The sequence below is a fragment of the Sebastes fasciatus genome, chromosome 16, assembly GCF_043250625.1.
Source record: "Sebastes fasciatus isolate fSebFas1 chromosome 16, fSebFas1.pri, whole genome shotgun sequence".
In the NCBI taxonomy this organism is placed as follows: domain Eukaryota; kingdom Metazoa; phylum Chordata; class Actinopteri; order Perciformes; family Sebastidae; genus Sebastes; species Sebastes fasciatus.
Genome location: NC_133810.1, coordinates 26,249,688 through 26,267,418, shown reverse-complemented (window position 1 = coordinate 26,267,418; position 17,731 = coordinate 26,249,688). Strand labels below are relative to the sequence as shown.

The 17,731-nt window shown below is 42.5% G+C and overlaps 1 protein-coding gene across 10 annotated transcripts in view; it reads left to right on the top strand.

Annotated features, from left to right (window-relative positions):
- auts2a (activator of transcription and developmental regulator AUTS2 a) overlaps nt 1–12,196 on the top strand; it is a 507,388-nt gene extending 495,192 nt beyond the window's left edge. For 8 of the 10 annotated variants that reach the window (XM_074611210.1, XM_074611205.1, XM_074611206.1 and 5 more), the window contains 11 exons: nt 1,531–1,775; nt 2,794–2,838; nt 4,591–4,686; nt 4,816–4,884; nt 5,891–5,920; nt 6,625–6,696; nt 7,379–7,520; nt 8,540–8,620; nt 8,714–8,797; nt 9,055–9,307; nt 9,553–12,196. In XM_074611210.1, coding sequence (XP_074467311.1) covers nt 1,531–1,775; nt 2,794–2,838; nt 4,591–4,686; nt 4,816–4,884; nt 5,891–5,920; nt 6,625–6,696; nt 7,379–7,520; nt 8,540–8,620; nt 8,714–8,797; nt 9,055–9,307; nt 9,553–10,813 — 2,378 coding nt within the window. In that variant the 3' untranslated portion in view covers nt 10,814–12,196. The remainder of the gene's footprint in view (nt 1–1,530; nt 1,776–2,793; nt 2,839–4,590; nt 4,687–4,815; nt 4,885–5,890; nt 5,921–6,624; nt 6,697–7,378; nt 7,521–8,539; nt 8,621–8,713; nt 8,798–9,054; nt 9,308–9,552) is intronic. The other 2 variants (XM_074611212.1, XM_074611211.1) reach the window with 2 other exon arrangements.
- The last annotated feature ends 5,535 nt before the right edge of the window (nt 12,197–17,731 follow it).

Here is a 17,731-nt window from a genome sequence, read left to right as displayed (position 1 = left end):
CAATTCGGTCAATACGGAACGGAGCGAGCTGGATTTTGCTCAAAAGATACTAATGAAATTTTTATGAAGAGAAAATTCCACCTCCCCCACTCCCCGCCCAATAACGCTTGGAATGAATGCAGAACATATCGCAGCGAGTCGCGGTGGAATAGGAAGGATAAGGTTACTCAGGAGCAGATATAATCTCTCAAGGCACGTTCTGTTGAATTTAGAAGAAAAGCCGGCGATTACTTGAAATCCATTCTTTCTCCACGGGCTGCGCAGAGGTTATTAGAACAACAGATGTTGTTGTCTCAGCGGGGCTGTGGTGTATCAAATCACAGCTTTTGACAGTTCCAGCACTCAGGCAGTTCTAATCATCTCGAGCCTCGCTTAAATCTAAGATGACATGCTGATAATCACAGCCATTCCTACACTGGTGGTTTCTTTTTTTCTGTAACTTTGACATGGCTTCCTGTTTGACATATGTAGCTCCCACTTGTTGGAGTCCAGGCGTCTCTGAGGGGCTTCCAGCAGGACCCAGCAAAATGAGGAATACTTTAATTTCACTGTAATTAAATGAACTAGAATACTTCTCAATTAGAGACACATAAATATCAAGTATATATATTTTATTTTAGGGCTGTTAATCGATTAAGATATTTAATCGCGATTAATCACAGTTTTTATCTGTTCAAAATGTACCTTAAAGGGAGATTTGTCAAGTATTTAATACGCTTATCAACATGGGAGTGGGCAAATATGCTGCTTTGTCCAAATGTATGTATATATTTATTATTGGAAATCAATTAACAACACAAAACAATGACAAATATTGTCCAGAAACCCTCACAGGTACTGCATTTAGCATAAAAACATATGCTCAAATCATAACATGGCAAACTCAAGCCCAACAGGCAACAACAGCTGGCAAGTGTGCTGAATTGACTATGACTTGCCCAAAACGGCATGTGATTATCATAAAGTGGGCATATCTGTGAAGGGGAGACTCGTGGGTACCCATAGAACCCATTTCATTCACATATCTTGAGGTCAGAGGTCAAGGGACCCTTTTGAAAATGGCCATGCCAGTTTTTCCTCGCCAAAATTTAGCATGGGTTTGGAGCGTTATTTAACCTCCTTCGCTGCAAGCTACTATTACATGGTTGGTACCAATGGACTCCTAGTTTCATATGATACCTGTATCTTCACTCTAGCTTTAAAACTGAGCCCACTACAACCAAAAATCACAAGTTGCATTAATGCGTTAAAGAAATCAGTGGCGTTAACGCGTTATCACGTTAACTACAGCCCTAGGTTTTGTCTTTCAGAACTTGACTTTATCTACAGTCTAGACAGAAACAAATCTACCACTACAACATTCTTACCATATGGAGGTCCCTAGGAAAACCTTACATAATGGGGTCTGTGGTTGTTAATGTGTATGTTCAGTTGAGTCTGAAAAATGCTTGAGAACTCTCGACAGTCCTCTTCCCCTCGTTAACAAACCCACTCCTAATCCTCCCTTCTCTCTCTCACGCTCCTCTCCAGAGCAAGACCTTCTGCGCCAGGAGCTCAACACCCGTTTCCTGGCCTCCCAGAACGCCGACCGTGGCGCCTCGCTGGGCCCTCCGCCCTACCTGCGCACCGAGTTCCACCAGCACCAGCATCAGCATCAGCACCAGCATCAGCACCAACACACCCACCAGCACACCCACCAGCACACCTTCACGCCCTTCCCCCACGCCATCATGCCCACCCCAGCACCGCCCATGGTGCGTACCCCGGCCAGAAACGTGAGGATAAGTAGAACGCACCTGTATTGGGTCGAGGGTGGAGAGGGAGGGGAAAAATCACTGTAGCCAAAATGCTTTCATATGTCTTCTAATAATGAGTTTAACATGTGTAGAAGAGTGGGCGGGCATGGCACTGAAAGTGTTTTCACTTTGCGGTTGTGAGAGTGAGGATTTTACACAGTTTGACGTGTGTGTGTGAGCGGCACACTGCAGCCTGCGGGTCTCTGTGGCGGCCTTTCAATGATGGCCATGTGTGTCCGTCTGCGCTACAATCATGCCTTTATTCTCCCAGAAAGCCTTTCTAGTGTTTGCTCTGGCGTACTCCAGGACTCCAGACTCGAGTCGCCGTTATTTTCTAAATTGGCAATAACTCGCCCAAAGCATGTTAACTTCAGAGCCAGCTTTCAGAACATAATACGCTTAATTCATTCTGAATTTAATGACATCATTTGGTCCCGTTTGGGGGTTTTCATTACTGGCAAATGCCTTGCGTTAAGAGCCATGCTGTTTGTTGGGGGAGACCACAGGCAATGGGTGGCTGGACCTAAAACTCACACAAACACACGCACGCACACACTCTCGTAACTGCCTGGCCCATAGAGGGCTCGCTTGGCTCTGATGATACCTCAAAGGCAGCATGGCGAGGCCTCTGACAGCTAATGAGGCCATAAAAAGGCTCTTTATGGCTGCAGTGTTTAGTCTTGACTGGGGAAATGTTCGCCCCGAGCCCGCGCTGCACCACTAAAAGGAGACCAAATGAGACACAGAACCCGCGCTAGTTTAAAAGGTCTTCAGATGATCACCGAAAAGGGAGGATAAAAAAACAGTCTGGTTTTGGGAAGGAGCTGAACTTTGAATCACAGTTTTTAGATCTTGGATCATGATGTCAATCTGTGAGCATGTTCTCAAAATACACTTTGTGATGCATTTTGTGTCGGCCTGAAATGACCCTGAAAGAGGCCAATGGTTGCAGGTTCTCATGTTTTCTCTACTGAGCTCTGTTTCCTTTCTCCTACAGTTTGAAAAATACCCAACAAAAGTGGACCCTTTCTACAGACACAGTGTAAGTTTCCCTACTGCGTACTATCTGCCTGCAGAGCAGTTTGTTGCTTGCCATTATTATGCCATTCCAGCCCATGCAAGTTGGTGTTATAGCTGTGTGTGTGTGTGTGTTGATGTATGATGTCCATGCAATCACTCATCTGCTTCTTAATGGACACTGTAAGCGTCCTAGCTGTACCATTTCACCCTTCAGTCCCGGCTAATGTTGTGATTAATGCACACGATTTATTGTGCATGCATACAACGGTAACATTGTTGTGCATAGAAATGAGTTCACATTTTAACCCTTCTGGTTCCCTCGTCTGGGAGTCAATGGGTTTTTAGTTAGATGCCCTGAAATAAGGTCTGTGGTTAACACAAGGGGATTTTTTAATGTTTTGTTCTACAATATAAAATGTCCCACTCGTGAATTTTGAAGCCTTTATATGTCTTTAAAAAGGCGGTTGCTAACAAGTGGCTAAATGAGACTACTAAACGTCATCACAGCGACCCGTCTGCTTTTACAGCGTCTTGTATATTCGCCTCCATGCCACCATAGTGTAGTGTAGTTCACAGTAGTTTGCTTTTTACTTCTGGCGATTGCATTTACACTTCAAAAAAGTATTGCTCATTTGTGTAAATTAACTTTGCTGAAAAGTATCATAAACGTGTGTTTGCCACAGAGCTTATTTTCCCAATGGGAAAATCCCATTGGCTTTTAGTCGAGGGAACCCAGGGCGATGCCAACTTCCTGGTTGGCCTACAAAAATAGGTCATCCCTGGAGCACTCTATTACAACGGAGACTGCGTTATTGCCAGGGGTAATACTATATCTTTGTCTTGCCTACTACTCTTCATTTGTATTTGTCTGCTAACAGCAGTGGCTTGCTCATGATTGTTACTCACTAAAGGGGACTTATTTGTATCATTGGACCTCACTCTCCTACCGTGTTTGCTGAAGCGTCCAGACACCTGCTGTGTGCTTTTTCTTCAAACTGAGCTGCGATTTTAATATCAGAAAAAATCCTGCGTTTGTGTCCAGACCAACCCCGGGTTAAATAGATGTTGCAGAATGTTGCTATTTGTTTTTAAGTGCTTCATTTCTGATTCCTAGAATTTCCTCGCCGTTATTATGGCAGCAGCAGCAGCAAATACCCCGAAGCCATTTCCTCTCTATAAAACCTACTGACGTCTTAAAACATGATGCACAGGGAGAAACAAGTTGCATTTTAAAATCTCACAGCATCTCCTCGAGCGCTTCCAATAATAACTCATCCTGGCAACCCAAGTTTAAATAATTCTGTTGCACCATCCGTGATTAAAGCAACGCACGCATGCAAGTGCAGAAAAACGTTCTGTACTTCCACTAAGGCTAATGTGATTGACAAGAACAATTATAGTGAGTGCTTGATTACCTATCTGTTTCTCCTCAGGATAGTTTTATGGAAGCCTGGAGCGCTTGTTTGGTTAACGTGCGTTTTGCTTGTATTACAACATTCTAGTTTTCACATCAAAGGAGTGTTTTTTCTCCACTTATTTAAATCCACCAGGAATGAGCACGGAATATTTTATAAACCTGCAGTTTGTGAAACATGTAGGCAATCATTTGTAACTTTCCCCCATCTAAAAAAATTCAAAAAAAGATTGAATGTTGAGGATCATCCGTCACTATAACCCGTTTGTTCCATCTCCACTGCCTTATATAGCTGTTGTCCTGCATTTCACTGACAGACCGAAGCATCCTCACGCCTCCTCTTCCTCTTCTCTCCCACAGCTCTTCCACGCCTACCCACCGGCCATGTCTGGCCTTCCCCCCGTCATCCCCCCGACCGGGCCCTTCGGCTCGCTGCAGGGCGCTTTTCAGCCCAAGGTAAGACGCACGGGGACACCACCACTACGCTCCCTCTCTGTTCTCACACACACGCAGATAAGACAAACTGAAACTAGGAGTTATTTACAGAGATTCTTGTTGTTTCCATCTGTGTCTGCTGCTCTCTAGACCTCCAATCCACTTGATGTGGCCAGACCTGGAGGCGTCCCACACACGTTCTTACAGAAGGACCCCAGGGTAAGAACACACACACACACACACACATACACACAATGTAGAGGTAACCTTTAGATCTTCTGTATTTGTTGCATAAGTCCTTGTAAAGAATTCCCATGCAGTTAGATTATAATAGGGCTGTCAAAGTTAACGCGATAACATGTTAAAGCAAATTTGTTTTAACGCCACTAATTTCTTTAATGCATTAGCGCAACTTGCGATTTTTAGGTTGTAAAGTTTTAAAGCTAGACTACTGGTATCATATGAAACTAAGAAACCTAAGGAATCCATTGGTACCAGCCATGTCATACTAGCTTTTCGCGAAGGAGGTTAAATAACGCTCTAAAGTTACGCTACATTTTGGCGAGGAAAAACTGGCACAGACTTTTTCAAAGGGGTCCCTTGACCTCTGACCTCAAGATATGTGAATAAAATGGGTTCTATGGGTACCCATGAGCCTCCTCTTAACAGACATGTCCACTTTATGATAATCACATGCAGTTTGGGGCAAGTCATAGTCAAGTCAACACACCGACACACTGACAGCTGTTGTTGCCTGTTGGGCTGCAGTTTGCCATGTTATGATTTGAGCATATTTTTTATGCTAAATGCAGTACCTGTGAGGGTTTCTGGACAATATTTGCCATTGTTTTGTGTTGTTAATTGACATATTTGCCCACTCCCATGTTGATAAGAGTATTAAATACTTGATAAATCTCCCTTTTAAGGTACATTTTGAACAGATAAAAAATGTGCGATTAACTATGGACAATCGCGATTCAAACTTGGATTGACAGCTCTAGTTTATAGACAACCCAGACTGCCATATTCGTCTGTATTCATTTGTATGCAGAGGGTCACACAGGAGGAACCCGCGTGTTAATTACTCCTGAAATGCTTCATTTTAAAGGGAAATTTTAACATTTTAATTTGCTTCATAATGGATGCCACACACAGAGACTAATTAGTAGTGATTTGATTGACAGCAAAATAACTCAACCTCTTTTATTCCCTCTCCCTCCTGTAGCTAACGGATCCATTCCGGCCCGTTCTCAGGGTGAGTGCTCGCTCCCCGCAGTGTCTGCACCCTCACACACACAATAATAGCCATGATGCCTTAAAGGGTTTTTGCTAATGGAGTAGATAGTGTCTTTTAATTAAATGAGCGCTGCACTTGGAGGCAGAGTGTGCTAGTTTATACCACAACACAACAGTGCAGCCCCTGCATGCAGAAATGCTATTGACAGACTTTGCTCAGACATAGACATGCATTCAAATCACAGATCATGTGAATGTAAAAACGTAAATCAACTTTTATTGTCACACATTTAGTCAGTGACATTTAGCTTCTGCATTTAACCCATCCTAGTATATTAGGAGCAGTGGGCTGCTACTATACAGCGCCTGGGGAATAATTACACCCAGCTATAATTACTATTCCTCTGTCACCATCATAGGCCATGTCTTTTAAGTAATATGTGATTAAAGGTGCCACATGTACCATAATTAAGTTATCAGGATGTCATTTTTAGGTGACTTGACTGTAAATAAATGAGAAGGGTGTGCTGTGTTCATGTCATTGAGCATTCAAAATAGTAGTAGGATGTGTGAGGGTTAATGTGCATTGACAATATAGCTATATCCATAATTAGCTTGAACAACAGACTGATGTGATGCATCCATATTCACCACACAATTAGCTGTTTAATATGTAAATTAGTAATGGTCTTACTGTCCTGTTTTTTTGTCTTGTACCTACAGAAACCAGGGAAGTGGTGCGCCATGCATGTCCATATCGCCTGGCAGATATACCACCACCAACAGAAAGTAAAGGTGAGGACTCATCTGACTCCTCTCTCTGCTTTGTGCCATATTAACACAGTGTAAAATTAATGGTGTCCCAATTCATGCTAGTCTTTATAGTACTGTTTTATACATGAAATGATACAATAGTGGGCTACAGGAATGAGTCCTAAAACCCAGAAATGAATTATCATTTTAGCTAAATGAGACTACTAAACGTCGTCACGCTGACTCGTCCTCCTTTACAGCCTCGGCGTCGTTCGTTTATAGCCTAACGTTAGCTTTTTACTTCTGCCGATTGCATTCACGCTTCAAAGATGATAGAAGTGGTGTTCATTTGTGAAGATTATCTTACTGAACAAAACATATAAGCATCATAAACTTTTGTTTGCCACAGAGTTTATTTCAAATAATTACAATGCAAAACGTATGTATGGCTTCAGTGGTCATAACCATAATCACTTGTTGAGGTTATAATGATGGGTCCATTAAGAAAAGGAGAGTGTAACTCAGTGTAGCCTGGCAGTCAGGGGGACTCTTTCATCCCTGAAGGGTTAGGGTTTGATTCCTGCAAACTGTCCTTGGGCAAGACAACCCTCTAGTCGCTGACTTACTCTAGTTTACTTCAACTAAAAAATAATTCTTCCCAACCTATAGTGTAACCTAAAGGGGTTTTACATATGTTCCTCTCTGTCAATCTGCCGTCTTCTAGCAGCAGATGCAGGTCGACCCTCACAAGCTAGACTTCGGCCTGAAGCCCGAGTTCCTGAGTCGACCTCCGGGCCCCAGCCTCTTCGGCGCCATCCATCACCCCAGCGACTTGGCGCGGCCCGCCACACTCTTCTCTGCTGCAGGTGAGTGTGTGTAAGATCTCTGGTGAGAAAGATTGATCGATGGTTAACAACGGTACCCTCTGACATACAGCAGCAGACGGTCAATTCCCGCTGTTCAGAGTGTCTGCTTATACTGTTGTTAATGAGTTTAGCTGTGAACAAGCAGAGACTATATATCCCCATCTATCTCTTTCGATCGATAGAGCTAGGGATAGCTATAGATCTATCTATATCCATCTATCTGTATATCCCTAGCTCTATCTATCTTTATCTCCATCTATCTCTCTCCATCCCTATCTATATCCCTAGCTCTAACTATCTATCTCCCTAGCTCGTTCTATTTCTATCTCCATCCCTAGCTCTAACTATCTCTATATCTATCTATATCCCTAGCTCTATCGATCTTTATCCCTCTCTATATCCCTATCTCGCTCGCTCTATCTTTATCTATCTCTCTCTATATCCCTAGCTCTATCGATCTTTATCCCTATCTCTATATCCCTAGCTCTATCTATCTGTATATCCCTAGCTCGCTCTATTTCTATCTCCATCCCTAGCTCTAACTATCTCTATATCTATCTATATCCCTAGCTCTATCGATCTTTATCCCTCTCTATATCCCTATCTCGCTCGCTCTATCTTTATCTATCTCTCTCTATATCCCTAGCTCTATCGATCTTTATCCCTATCTCTATATCCCTAGCTCTATCTATCTGTATATCCCTAGCTCGCTCTATTTCTATCTCCATCCCTAGCTCTAACTATCTCTATATCTATCTATATCCCTAGCTCTATCGATCTTTATCCCTCTCTATATCCCTAGCTCTATCTATCTCTATATCCCTATCTATCTATATCCCTAGCTCTATCTATCAATCTATATATCTATCGCTCTATAGGGAGAAAGATAGTTGAAAGTCTTACAAAATATGTGTATGTAAGTGGACTTTGAGTTAGGATTGTTTTGTTAAACTACTGTTAAACACTTACAGTCAGCAGTTGATGGATGTTTCTGTGTGCTTCTGTCTGTCCTTCCTCAGGTCCCACACACCCCTCGGCAGGTCCTTTCGGTCATCCCCCCCACCATCCTGGAAATTTCCTCGCCCCAGCATCTCACTTAGGTAAGACGACCCTTCAGCTCTTCTCAGTCTGAAATGAAATAAGAAAATGCAGATGTGATTGGATGCATGGTAACATGTGGTGTGTTCCTCCAGAACCTTTCGGTAGGCCTGCATCATTTGGAGGACTGGGCACCCTCAGTTCATCTGCCTTTGGGGGACTGGGCAATCCGGCACTAAGTGAGTTACAGCCTCATTAAAGATACTGTTGGTTACCATGCTATCACTGTTTCTTACTGCCTACAATCACTGGCTGGAATATTCTTTGCATGGTTGCTGTTGTAATGTTCCCAATCTAGTAATTCAAGTTTTAGAGTTATTGTTGCTCATGCTGTCTAAGAACATCAGCAGAGTAGAATTTAAATACTGATATTCACCAGAGCAAGTTGTCGAGATACGCCTTTAACTTGCGTCCTGCCGTGTTTTTCTACGTGTAGAATCCCTAGCAGCGGCCAACTCTGTGTTCGGCCATAAAGATGGCCCCAACGCACAGCAGCACTTCAACCCCGGCGGTAACAGCGGCCACCAGGAGCCGTGGAACCGCCTGCACCGCACGCCGCCCTCCTTCCCAACACCGCCACCCTGGCTGAAACCCGGAGACTCTGAGAGGAGCACCTCAGCCAGCTCGCACGAGCGGGACAGAGACTCTGACAAACGGGACTCGTTGGTCAGTAAAGACGACAAAGACAGGTGGGTGTTGCCAAAAGGGACGACTCTAGCTTGAGCCCTGTTAACTGCCAAGAACATAAATAGATAAAAAAAAAAAAGAGTTTGGGTACATATTTGGATTTTGTTGAATCTTTGTATACTATATGTTTTTTTGCTTATTATTTAAATTTAAAAATAATTTGGAATAAAAATGTAAAGATCAGTAAAGTATTGGTGAAAAAGCTAAGTTACTGGTACTGATGGGTGGACTTTCTTTATGCTTCTAGGGACTCTGTAGAGAAGCGTCATTCGAGCCATCCGTCCCCAGTTCCTGTCAACCCTATCAACCTCCTTGGTCACACCCGGCCTCCTGAGCACCACAGGAACCACCTGCCCCCTGCTTCTGGCGAGCCTCAAAGGGACAAGGAGAACAAGGCCAAAGACAGGGAGAGGGAGCACTCGGACTCCTGGAAAGACAACGGCACAGATGACCATAAGCTCAAAGACAACCAGCACAGCGACAAGGACACGCCCATCATCCTCGACGGCCGAGTGTCAGAGGACAAAGTGTCCAACAGGGGGACGCCGTCGCCCTACGTCCGGCAGACGAGCCTCGAGCGTCCCAACGGCGGGCTGAGCAGGGAGGTCCTGGAGAAAAAGGCAGATCTGCCGTACGAGCACCAGAAGAAGAACAATGAGGTGAAGGTGAAGGAGGAGCGGAAGGAGGAGCAGGATGGAGCCACAGAGAGGGCAACCGAGCAGCCGACACGGGCCCCCTCCACGCCAAACCTCCCCCCAAACCTCCCGCCAAACCTCCCGCCAAACCTCCACCCTCCCTCCTCAATGCCCATGCCCATGAGCATGGCTGGCGTCCACCCCATCAACAGCATCAGTGGTCTGGAGAGAACTCGAATGGTGGCGCCCTTCATGGGTATCAGCCCCATCCCAGGAGCCGACAGGTTCCCTTACCCTGCTTTCCACTGGGACCCAATGAGGGACCCCTACAGGGGCCTGGACATTCACAGACGGGACCCTTTGGCCAGGGACCTGTTGCTAAGGAATGACCCTCTGCACCGACTGGCAGGGCAACGCCTCTACGAGGCCGAGCGCTCCTACAGAGACCGTGAGCCTCACGACTTTAATCGTGACCACATCCACCCTCTGGCCCTGGAGCAGAGGAGGGAGCAGGAGCGCGCCCACATGGAGGAGCGTGAGCGCCTCAACATGCTCAGAGAGGACTATGAGCACGGGCGCCTCCACCAAGCAATGCACCACCTTGACGGACACCTCCCACACCCCGCCCAGGGCCTCATGGCCCCCGGACTCCCAGGCATGCACTACTCCAGGGTCAGTCCCTCGGCCGCAGCAGCAGCAGCCGCCGCACATCAGAATGGTATCCTGAACAAAACCCCACCCACCGCCTCTCTGAGTGCCCCGCCCCCTCTCATCCCCACCCTGGGCGCCCGGCCCGGCTCACCCAGACGGACTACTCCCCTGGCCACAGATATCAGAGACAGACCGGCCCACAAAGACATCGAGGCGCGGTGAGCTGGGCCTCGGCAGACTCCGTGGCCCTGCAGCCCCGTGCCTCACTAACACTGAACTCACACCAAGCACTTAGCTTTGGGCAAAGCAAGACTGTAACATAGCTGTGAATAACTTATGTGGGCAGAGACACGTCCACACAATGAATTGTTTTTGTATAAAACTACAAAGAGACAATAATCATGGGGGGAAAAAAAGATTTTTCAAAGATTTTTTTTTTCCGGTTTGCTCCAGCTTTTCGTGTGCATTCTTTCTCTTGTATAGCGAAGTGACGCGGGGCAAGAATGAACAATTTTGGAATGTACAGGTACTTTAGCACTGACGGACGGCAAAGTGTGTAGATAATGTGTACAGTCGCTGTGCTCACTCTGTGTGGAATTAAAAATCATGGTACAAATATGCAAAAGGGTGTTTTGAAAGCTTTACTTTGAACACATGTAAATAGAGGAGTATTACAGCAGTGATTCAGAATGTGCTTTTTGCTATTTCGCTTTTTCGGTTGACGCAGCTGATTAGCATTGTACCAGAGACCCCATATTCAACTATGCAACAAATGTCTGGGCTCCTTTCCTGAAAGCTGGCCTTCTCACCACTACTGACTGTGTAACAATAACGGACAAACGGCTGTATTCTCTCCACAACTCAGACACACATTGGGTCCAAACAGACACAAGCTTTAACTGATCCACACAGGTTGTAGGTAGACTAAACAAAGATAATTACTTTCTCAAATATGATCAATTGTGGTGACAATCCTAGAAACAGTTGATGGAGGTATTGCATCTCAAAGATTTTCAATGTACAAAAAGCCAGCAGCACAAATGTCAACTCTCTTTTCTCCACTCGTCCTTCACTCAGTTACCACCAGTCTCGTTCTGGGGAGAATGCAGCACATTAAACACCATGACGGCACATCTGCCCTATTGAAGGAGTGTAAAGTACATGTTTTGGAAATAGGTTCTGTTGGTCAAACAGTGTATTAAAGTGCTTTTCCTGAGTTGTTGTACCTACAAAATCAAAAGACAAAAAAAGCTAAAACTATGGACAGTTTGTTTCTAATGAGCAGAGATCTATTTTAGTAGTCCACTGAAGGTTTAGTTGTGCGCTTCAAACTCTGTGATATCATGTCGTGCAGTGTTTTTTAATCCAACATAAAAATGTCCACCGGAGCCATAGTGGTTAGTCGATGCGTATTGCAAAAAGATTGTTAAATGAGATTTTCTTTTTTTTTTGCTGTTAAACATGTACAGGGAAAAAAAGTGAAGTCTTTCTAGATCATGTACAAAAATGAGAAAAAAAAAAATGAAGCGACTGAATCTTCAGCATGCTCCTCATTTAAACTTGTGTTATGTAAATTGTGCCATGTTATTAAAAAATGTGTACTAACCCTGTCTGTGGGGCTTTTATTCCTCCACCTACACCTGCTGAGCTGAGTAAACAGGCTATATTTCTTTTTGACACCACGCTTACACAGTTAATGACTTTCCACATTAGACTCCCATGGAGGATAAACTACCTTGGGTACCACTCGCTTGCATCCTAAGTGTTTATTTAAGAGTGCTACTGATTATCTAGTTATAAAGTAGCTCTGAGGATTTTGTCACTTGATATTCACTTCTAATCATGTTTCATCATTCGCCTGAAGAGCCACTAGATGAAAAAATGTCATTTCTCAACATCTCTGCTGCACCAGTAGGTGCTGACTTGCTAGAAAATTGCTCGGTAACGCTTAAAACCGCGGAAACATCATGCATCACGCCACATCAGCTCCTTGGACAAGTGAGGGCTTGTGTTCGGTTCAATAACAGCGCTTTAAACATCAGCGGGCCTCACTGGTGAATCATGGCACGGTACTTGTGTATTCATCAGAGGATGCGAGAGTTATTGACATTCCCATTACACTGAATAACCACAGCATTCATGCACCCCTCTCTGATTGATGTTTAGCACCGAAGCACCCAGGTCACGCATCAATCAAACGTTGGCTCGATCCATCACTGGTGGGAAATGTGGATTGCCTGTATTTTTCCTCCTGCCAAGTAAATGCCTCCTGCTCCAGGGACCAACACAAATTTTCCTTTCAGACCTGCATTAAGTGCTGTCAGTGCAGTATGTGGTAGTTCAGGCTCTGGACCAGGAGAGGGCGCCAAACTGCTTGAAATACAAACTTGTAACACAAAGGCCCTCATAACTGCTGCAAGACAGAAGGTGATGATGACAATCTAACCTTGGTCTGCACGTAACAATTATTTTCATTAAAGCTGCAATGATTAGTCAATTAATCAATTAGTCAATCCACAAAAAAATAATCAGCAACAATTCTCATAATCAATCAATTTAAGCATTGGTTCCAGCCTCTGAAATGTGAATATGTTCTGGTATTCTTACTCTTCTAAAATAATAATAAAAAAAACATTTAAGTAATTTTTCAAGCTCCAATTATTGTCTGGTTTAAGCTTCCTACAGGATTTGCTGCATTTCTCTGTTTTGTATCACTGGAAATTGAATATCTTTGAAATTTTTGGACTGTTGGTTGGACAAAACAAGACATTAGAGACATTACTAAGGGCTCTGGAAAGTTGATTATTTTCTGATATTTTACGGACCAAACGGTTAATCGAGAAAATAACCAGTACATTAAATAATTGGTAAATAATAAATAATCACTGTTTGCAGCCCTAATTTTCAGTAATGATTAATCTATTAATAATGTATTCAAATAATCGTTTAGTCGAAATGATCAGAAAATAGTGAAAATGCTGATTACAATTTCTCCAAAGTAAAGCTGACATATTCACTTTGCTTGTTACGTCCAACAGTTTATAATTAGGGCTGTCAATCGATTAAAATATTTAATTGCGAATAATCGCATGATTGTCCATAGTTAATCGTGATTAATTGCAAATTAATCGCAAATTTTTTATCTGTTCAAAATGTACCTTAAAGGGAGATTTGTCAAGTATTTAATACTCTTATCAACATGGGAGTGGACAAATATGCTTAGTTTACGCAGATGTATGTATATATTTATTATTGGAAATCAATTAACAACACAAAACAATGACAAATATTGTCCAGAAACCCTCACAGGTACTGCATTAAGCATAAAAAATATGCTCAAATCATAACATGGCAAACTGCAGCCCAACAGGCAACAACAGCTGTCAGTGTGTCAGTGTGCTGACTTGACTATGACTTGCCCAAAACTGCATGTGATTATCATAAAGTGGGCATGTCTGTAAAGGGGAGACTCGTGGGTACCCAGAGAACTAGACTAGGATGATACACCTATCTCATGATTCAATACTATCATGATACTTGGGTGCCGATTCTATATGAATTGTGATGTTTAAGTATTGCGATTCGATATTATGATTTATTGGGATTTTTGTTAACTTTTTTAATACTAGACCATGGGGAAATAGTTGAATCATACACTTCTTGGGGCTTTTAATTTGAAAAACATCTAAATGAATATATTAAAATCTTTGATTTTCAGCATGTATGTAAACAGAGATGTCCTGAAGTCAAATATATCAGTCATTTTCAGGAATTATTTATTAAAAAACCTCTCCAGCAACCCAAAAATCAAAGAATAAAGACATTTCCCTCACAAATCAGCTCAACTGACCGTCTCTGTAAAAACTAACTCCTTCCAGCCTGGTCAGTAGTTCAGAAGCCCTCTACATGCAGATTTGTTGTTTACCTTAGTCATGACATCCACCTCCAAGCTCTGCATCCCAGCTATTGTGTTCTCCCTTCAGCCAAAGCTGCTGGCTGCTTTTTTCAGCTATTTCTGGAACAGCCTAATCTAAGCACCAGCAAACACAATCCTAAACGGTCTGAGTAAACTGCTTTTGGATGTTGCTACAAATCCTTCCTCCACTGGTCAGAACCTGGCTTTTCAGCCTCCACCGCAGGTTTAATGCATCTAAGCTTCTTCCCTCGATATGCCTCGTCTGCCACATCCTGTGCCAGGGCACAGGGACAGCGTAGGGCCGGGGGAATGCTCAGATATGGACAAACAGGAGGAACCACACAAGAAAAATACAGAGACCAACTACTATCGGATTAAAATAACAACTAGAAAATCCTATAATTCTCATTATTTTGCAGTAAAAGGCGCAACAACTGAGCCTCCAGTCAGTGTATTCACACCAATTACATTTTGCTCAAAGCTACGCATTCAGCCTGAGTGGTTATAATTACCCTAAACTGCAGATTTAGTCGTTATCAAGAATCACATGAAGTTAGTGCCTGAAAGCAATAGAGAGGCATCAACCTGCAAAGAGAGACACACTATCCAGTGTGCGGACAGACAGAGAGACCTCTGATTAATGAGGTCTGACAGCAGGGTGTCTGATGGGGGTTTCAGTGCAAATGGGATCCTGTGAATGCAACTTCTTTATCAAACAACATCCTGACAACTGACAGCAGCAACAACAGAGAGGACTGATGAGACAAAACACAACAAAGTCAGTCAGCTACTCTGGTGTTTCACAGAGCAGGAAGTGATGGATGGTTTTACTCCACGGATTACAGAGGTTTCATGTAGTGAAAGCTCAACACTGATCCAACTAAAAACTAACAAATAAACAACTAATAATAATAATATAGTAGCAAGCAATTACTCCGTCAATTAGTCAGTCAAAATTATGACAAAATATGTCCATCAACGACCTTTTTTCCATGACTAAGACAAGACAATGGTGACAATATCAAACATGTAAAGAAAACTGGTAAGACTAAAATGTAGTTTAAAAACATAAAAACTTTACCAAATTATCTCTTTATTTTCGTCATTCTTGTCTCACACCTCAATCCTGACAATTGAGAAACTATAATGCATAAAGTTGGCGGTTTGCGGGTCAGGTTCGGGTGGGCGGATTGGCTCTCCTAATGTACTGAACCGTGCATCATTAATGAGCACAGTCAGGAGACTCGGACTAAGTGCAAAGCTGCATTCTTAATCATTCAACCTGTGTTTTTCATCAGATAGTAAGATAACATTTTATGTGAAATGACTAAAATGACGAAAATGTTCAATATAATCTGATGACTAAACGGGACTAAGATTGAATAAAAAAAGAGCTGATTAAATTGAGAGAAACAAATGACTTTTCGGTGACTAAAACTGGATTAAAACGTTTTGAGTTGTTGTCGATTAAAACTATGAAGGATAAAAATGACTAAAATGCGACTAAAACATAGAAGCATTTTCGTTTTAAGACAAAATCTAAAATAGCTGCCACAATTAACACTGCCTGCAGTTAGATATAAATTACAAAATTCTTTAAATACGAATCATTGCTGCAGAACGCTGAGTTCTCTCTTCAGGCTGCTAATGTTTTTAGATATTTTACAATTTCGAAGGCTCAAAAAGGTTATTGTTTTAGATTGGCGTTATTCATTTTTATGGTTTTAGACAGCTCTTGGTTGGTTTGTAGTCTTTTGTGTATTACAAATTGTATTCATGATTTCTAATTCCAAAATTGTGGTGTACTGTATCTTATGCTATCTGTCTTATATTGTTTGTAACTTAATGTTATTGCTGCCTTTATTGTCCAAGACACTTTAAATCTTATTGAGGCTTTCTTGGTTAAATAAAAGGTAACTGAAAGTAAATGGACTAAAAACTTTGTTTGGTCTACAAAATGTCAGAAAATAATGAAAAATGTGCATCACATTTTTCCACAGCCCAAGGTAACGTCTTCACATTACATATTCTGTCCAACCTACAGTCCAAAAACCAAAAGTATTCAATTTGCGATCATAGAAGACTAAGAAAACCAGCAAACAATCAGATTTGGAAAGCCGTAGCTTGTAGCTTAAAGGGGAACACCACCCAAATTAAGAATTCCTATATGTTATTTCCATGGCCTAGTAAAGTTCATTCAATATCTGTGAACATGAGCTCCTCTCTCTCAAAGCCAGAAACCAGAGAAGTAAGTCTCAAACTCGTGATGTCAGAGTATAAAGTGTGGAGCTGCTCCATAGACAATGAATGAGAGACTGATTTTATGGACCCACAGAATGTTTGTTTTCTTTTTTATACCCAAATGAGTTTTATTCTATTGTAACGTTCTAAGTTGTGAAGCAGAAAATGTTCCCATATACTCAGATTATTCCTCTGGGTGCTCTCAGTGTCATCTAGCACTTCTCTCCCAATTCATTGTCTATGGAGTGTTTCCACACTTTATACCCTATGAGATCACAAGTTTGAGTTTTAGCGCTCTAGTCTTTGGATTTGGGAGAGAGTTAATCATGTTTACTAATATTTTGGACTGTCTTAGACCATAGGAATAATATGTATGAATTTTGAAAGTGGGCGTAGTTCCCCTTTAAAGAATTACCTAAATTATTATTCTTTTATTAAAAGTGTTGCAGATTTATTTTCAGTTGATTGAATCATTTCAGCTCTGCTATTTCATTAGAACCGTTTGCTGCAGTTATTACGGTTTAATGGCCAGCCTGGGTGTGTTTTGTGCTAAATAAGATGTGCTGTACTAAAAAACAACAATTAAATTCAATGTTTTGAAAGACAACACTTTCTTAATGGCTTGAGGGGAATCACTGAGACGACGAGGGAATATTTTGTTATTGTTAATAACTACCATGATGCTGTTAAACCTGAAAACCTCATTCATGACCTTATTGACTTTGACACCTGCTGTACACCGTGTCCCTCTGGTCATGCAACTAGCTCTTTGAACACAAGGTGGCGTCAGTGTACACTCCTACACTGAGCGGTGAGACAAAAGAAGCAACACAGAGAGTTTCGGTGGATGGATGCCGAAGCAGGTAGTACACACAGTGGCACTGTTATCTCATTTGGCCTGGGAGAGGAGAACCAGTTCGGCAGGTTGACTTCCTCTGACCAGCATCATATGTTTGGTATTTACCTGGATTGAAAAGAGCTCC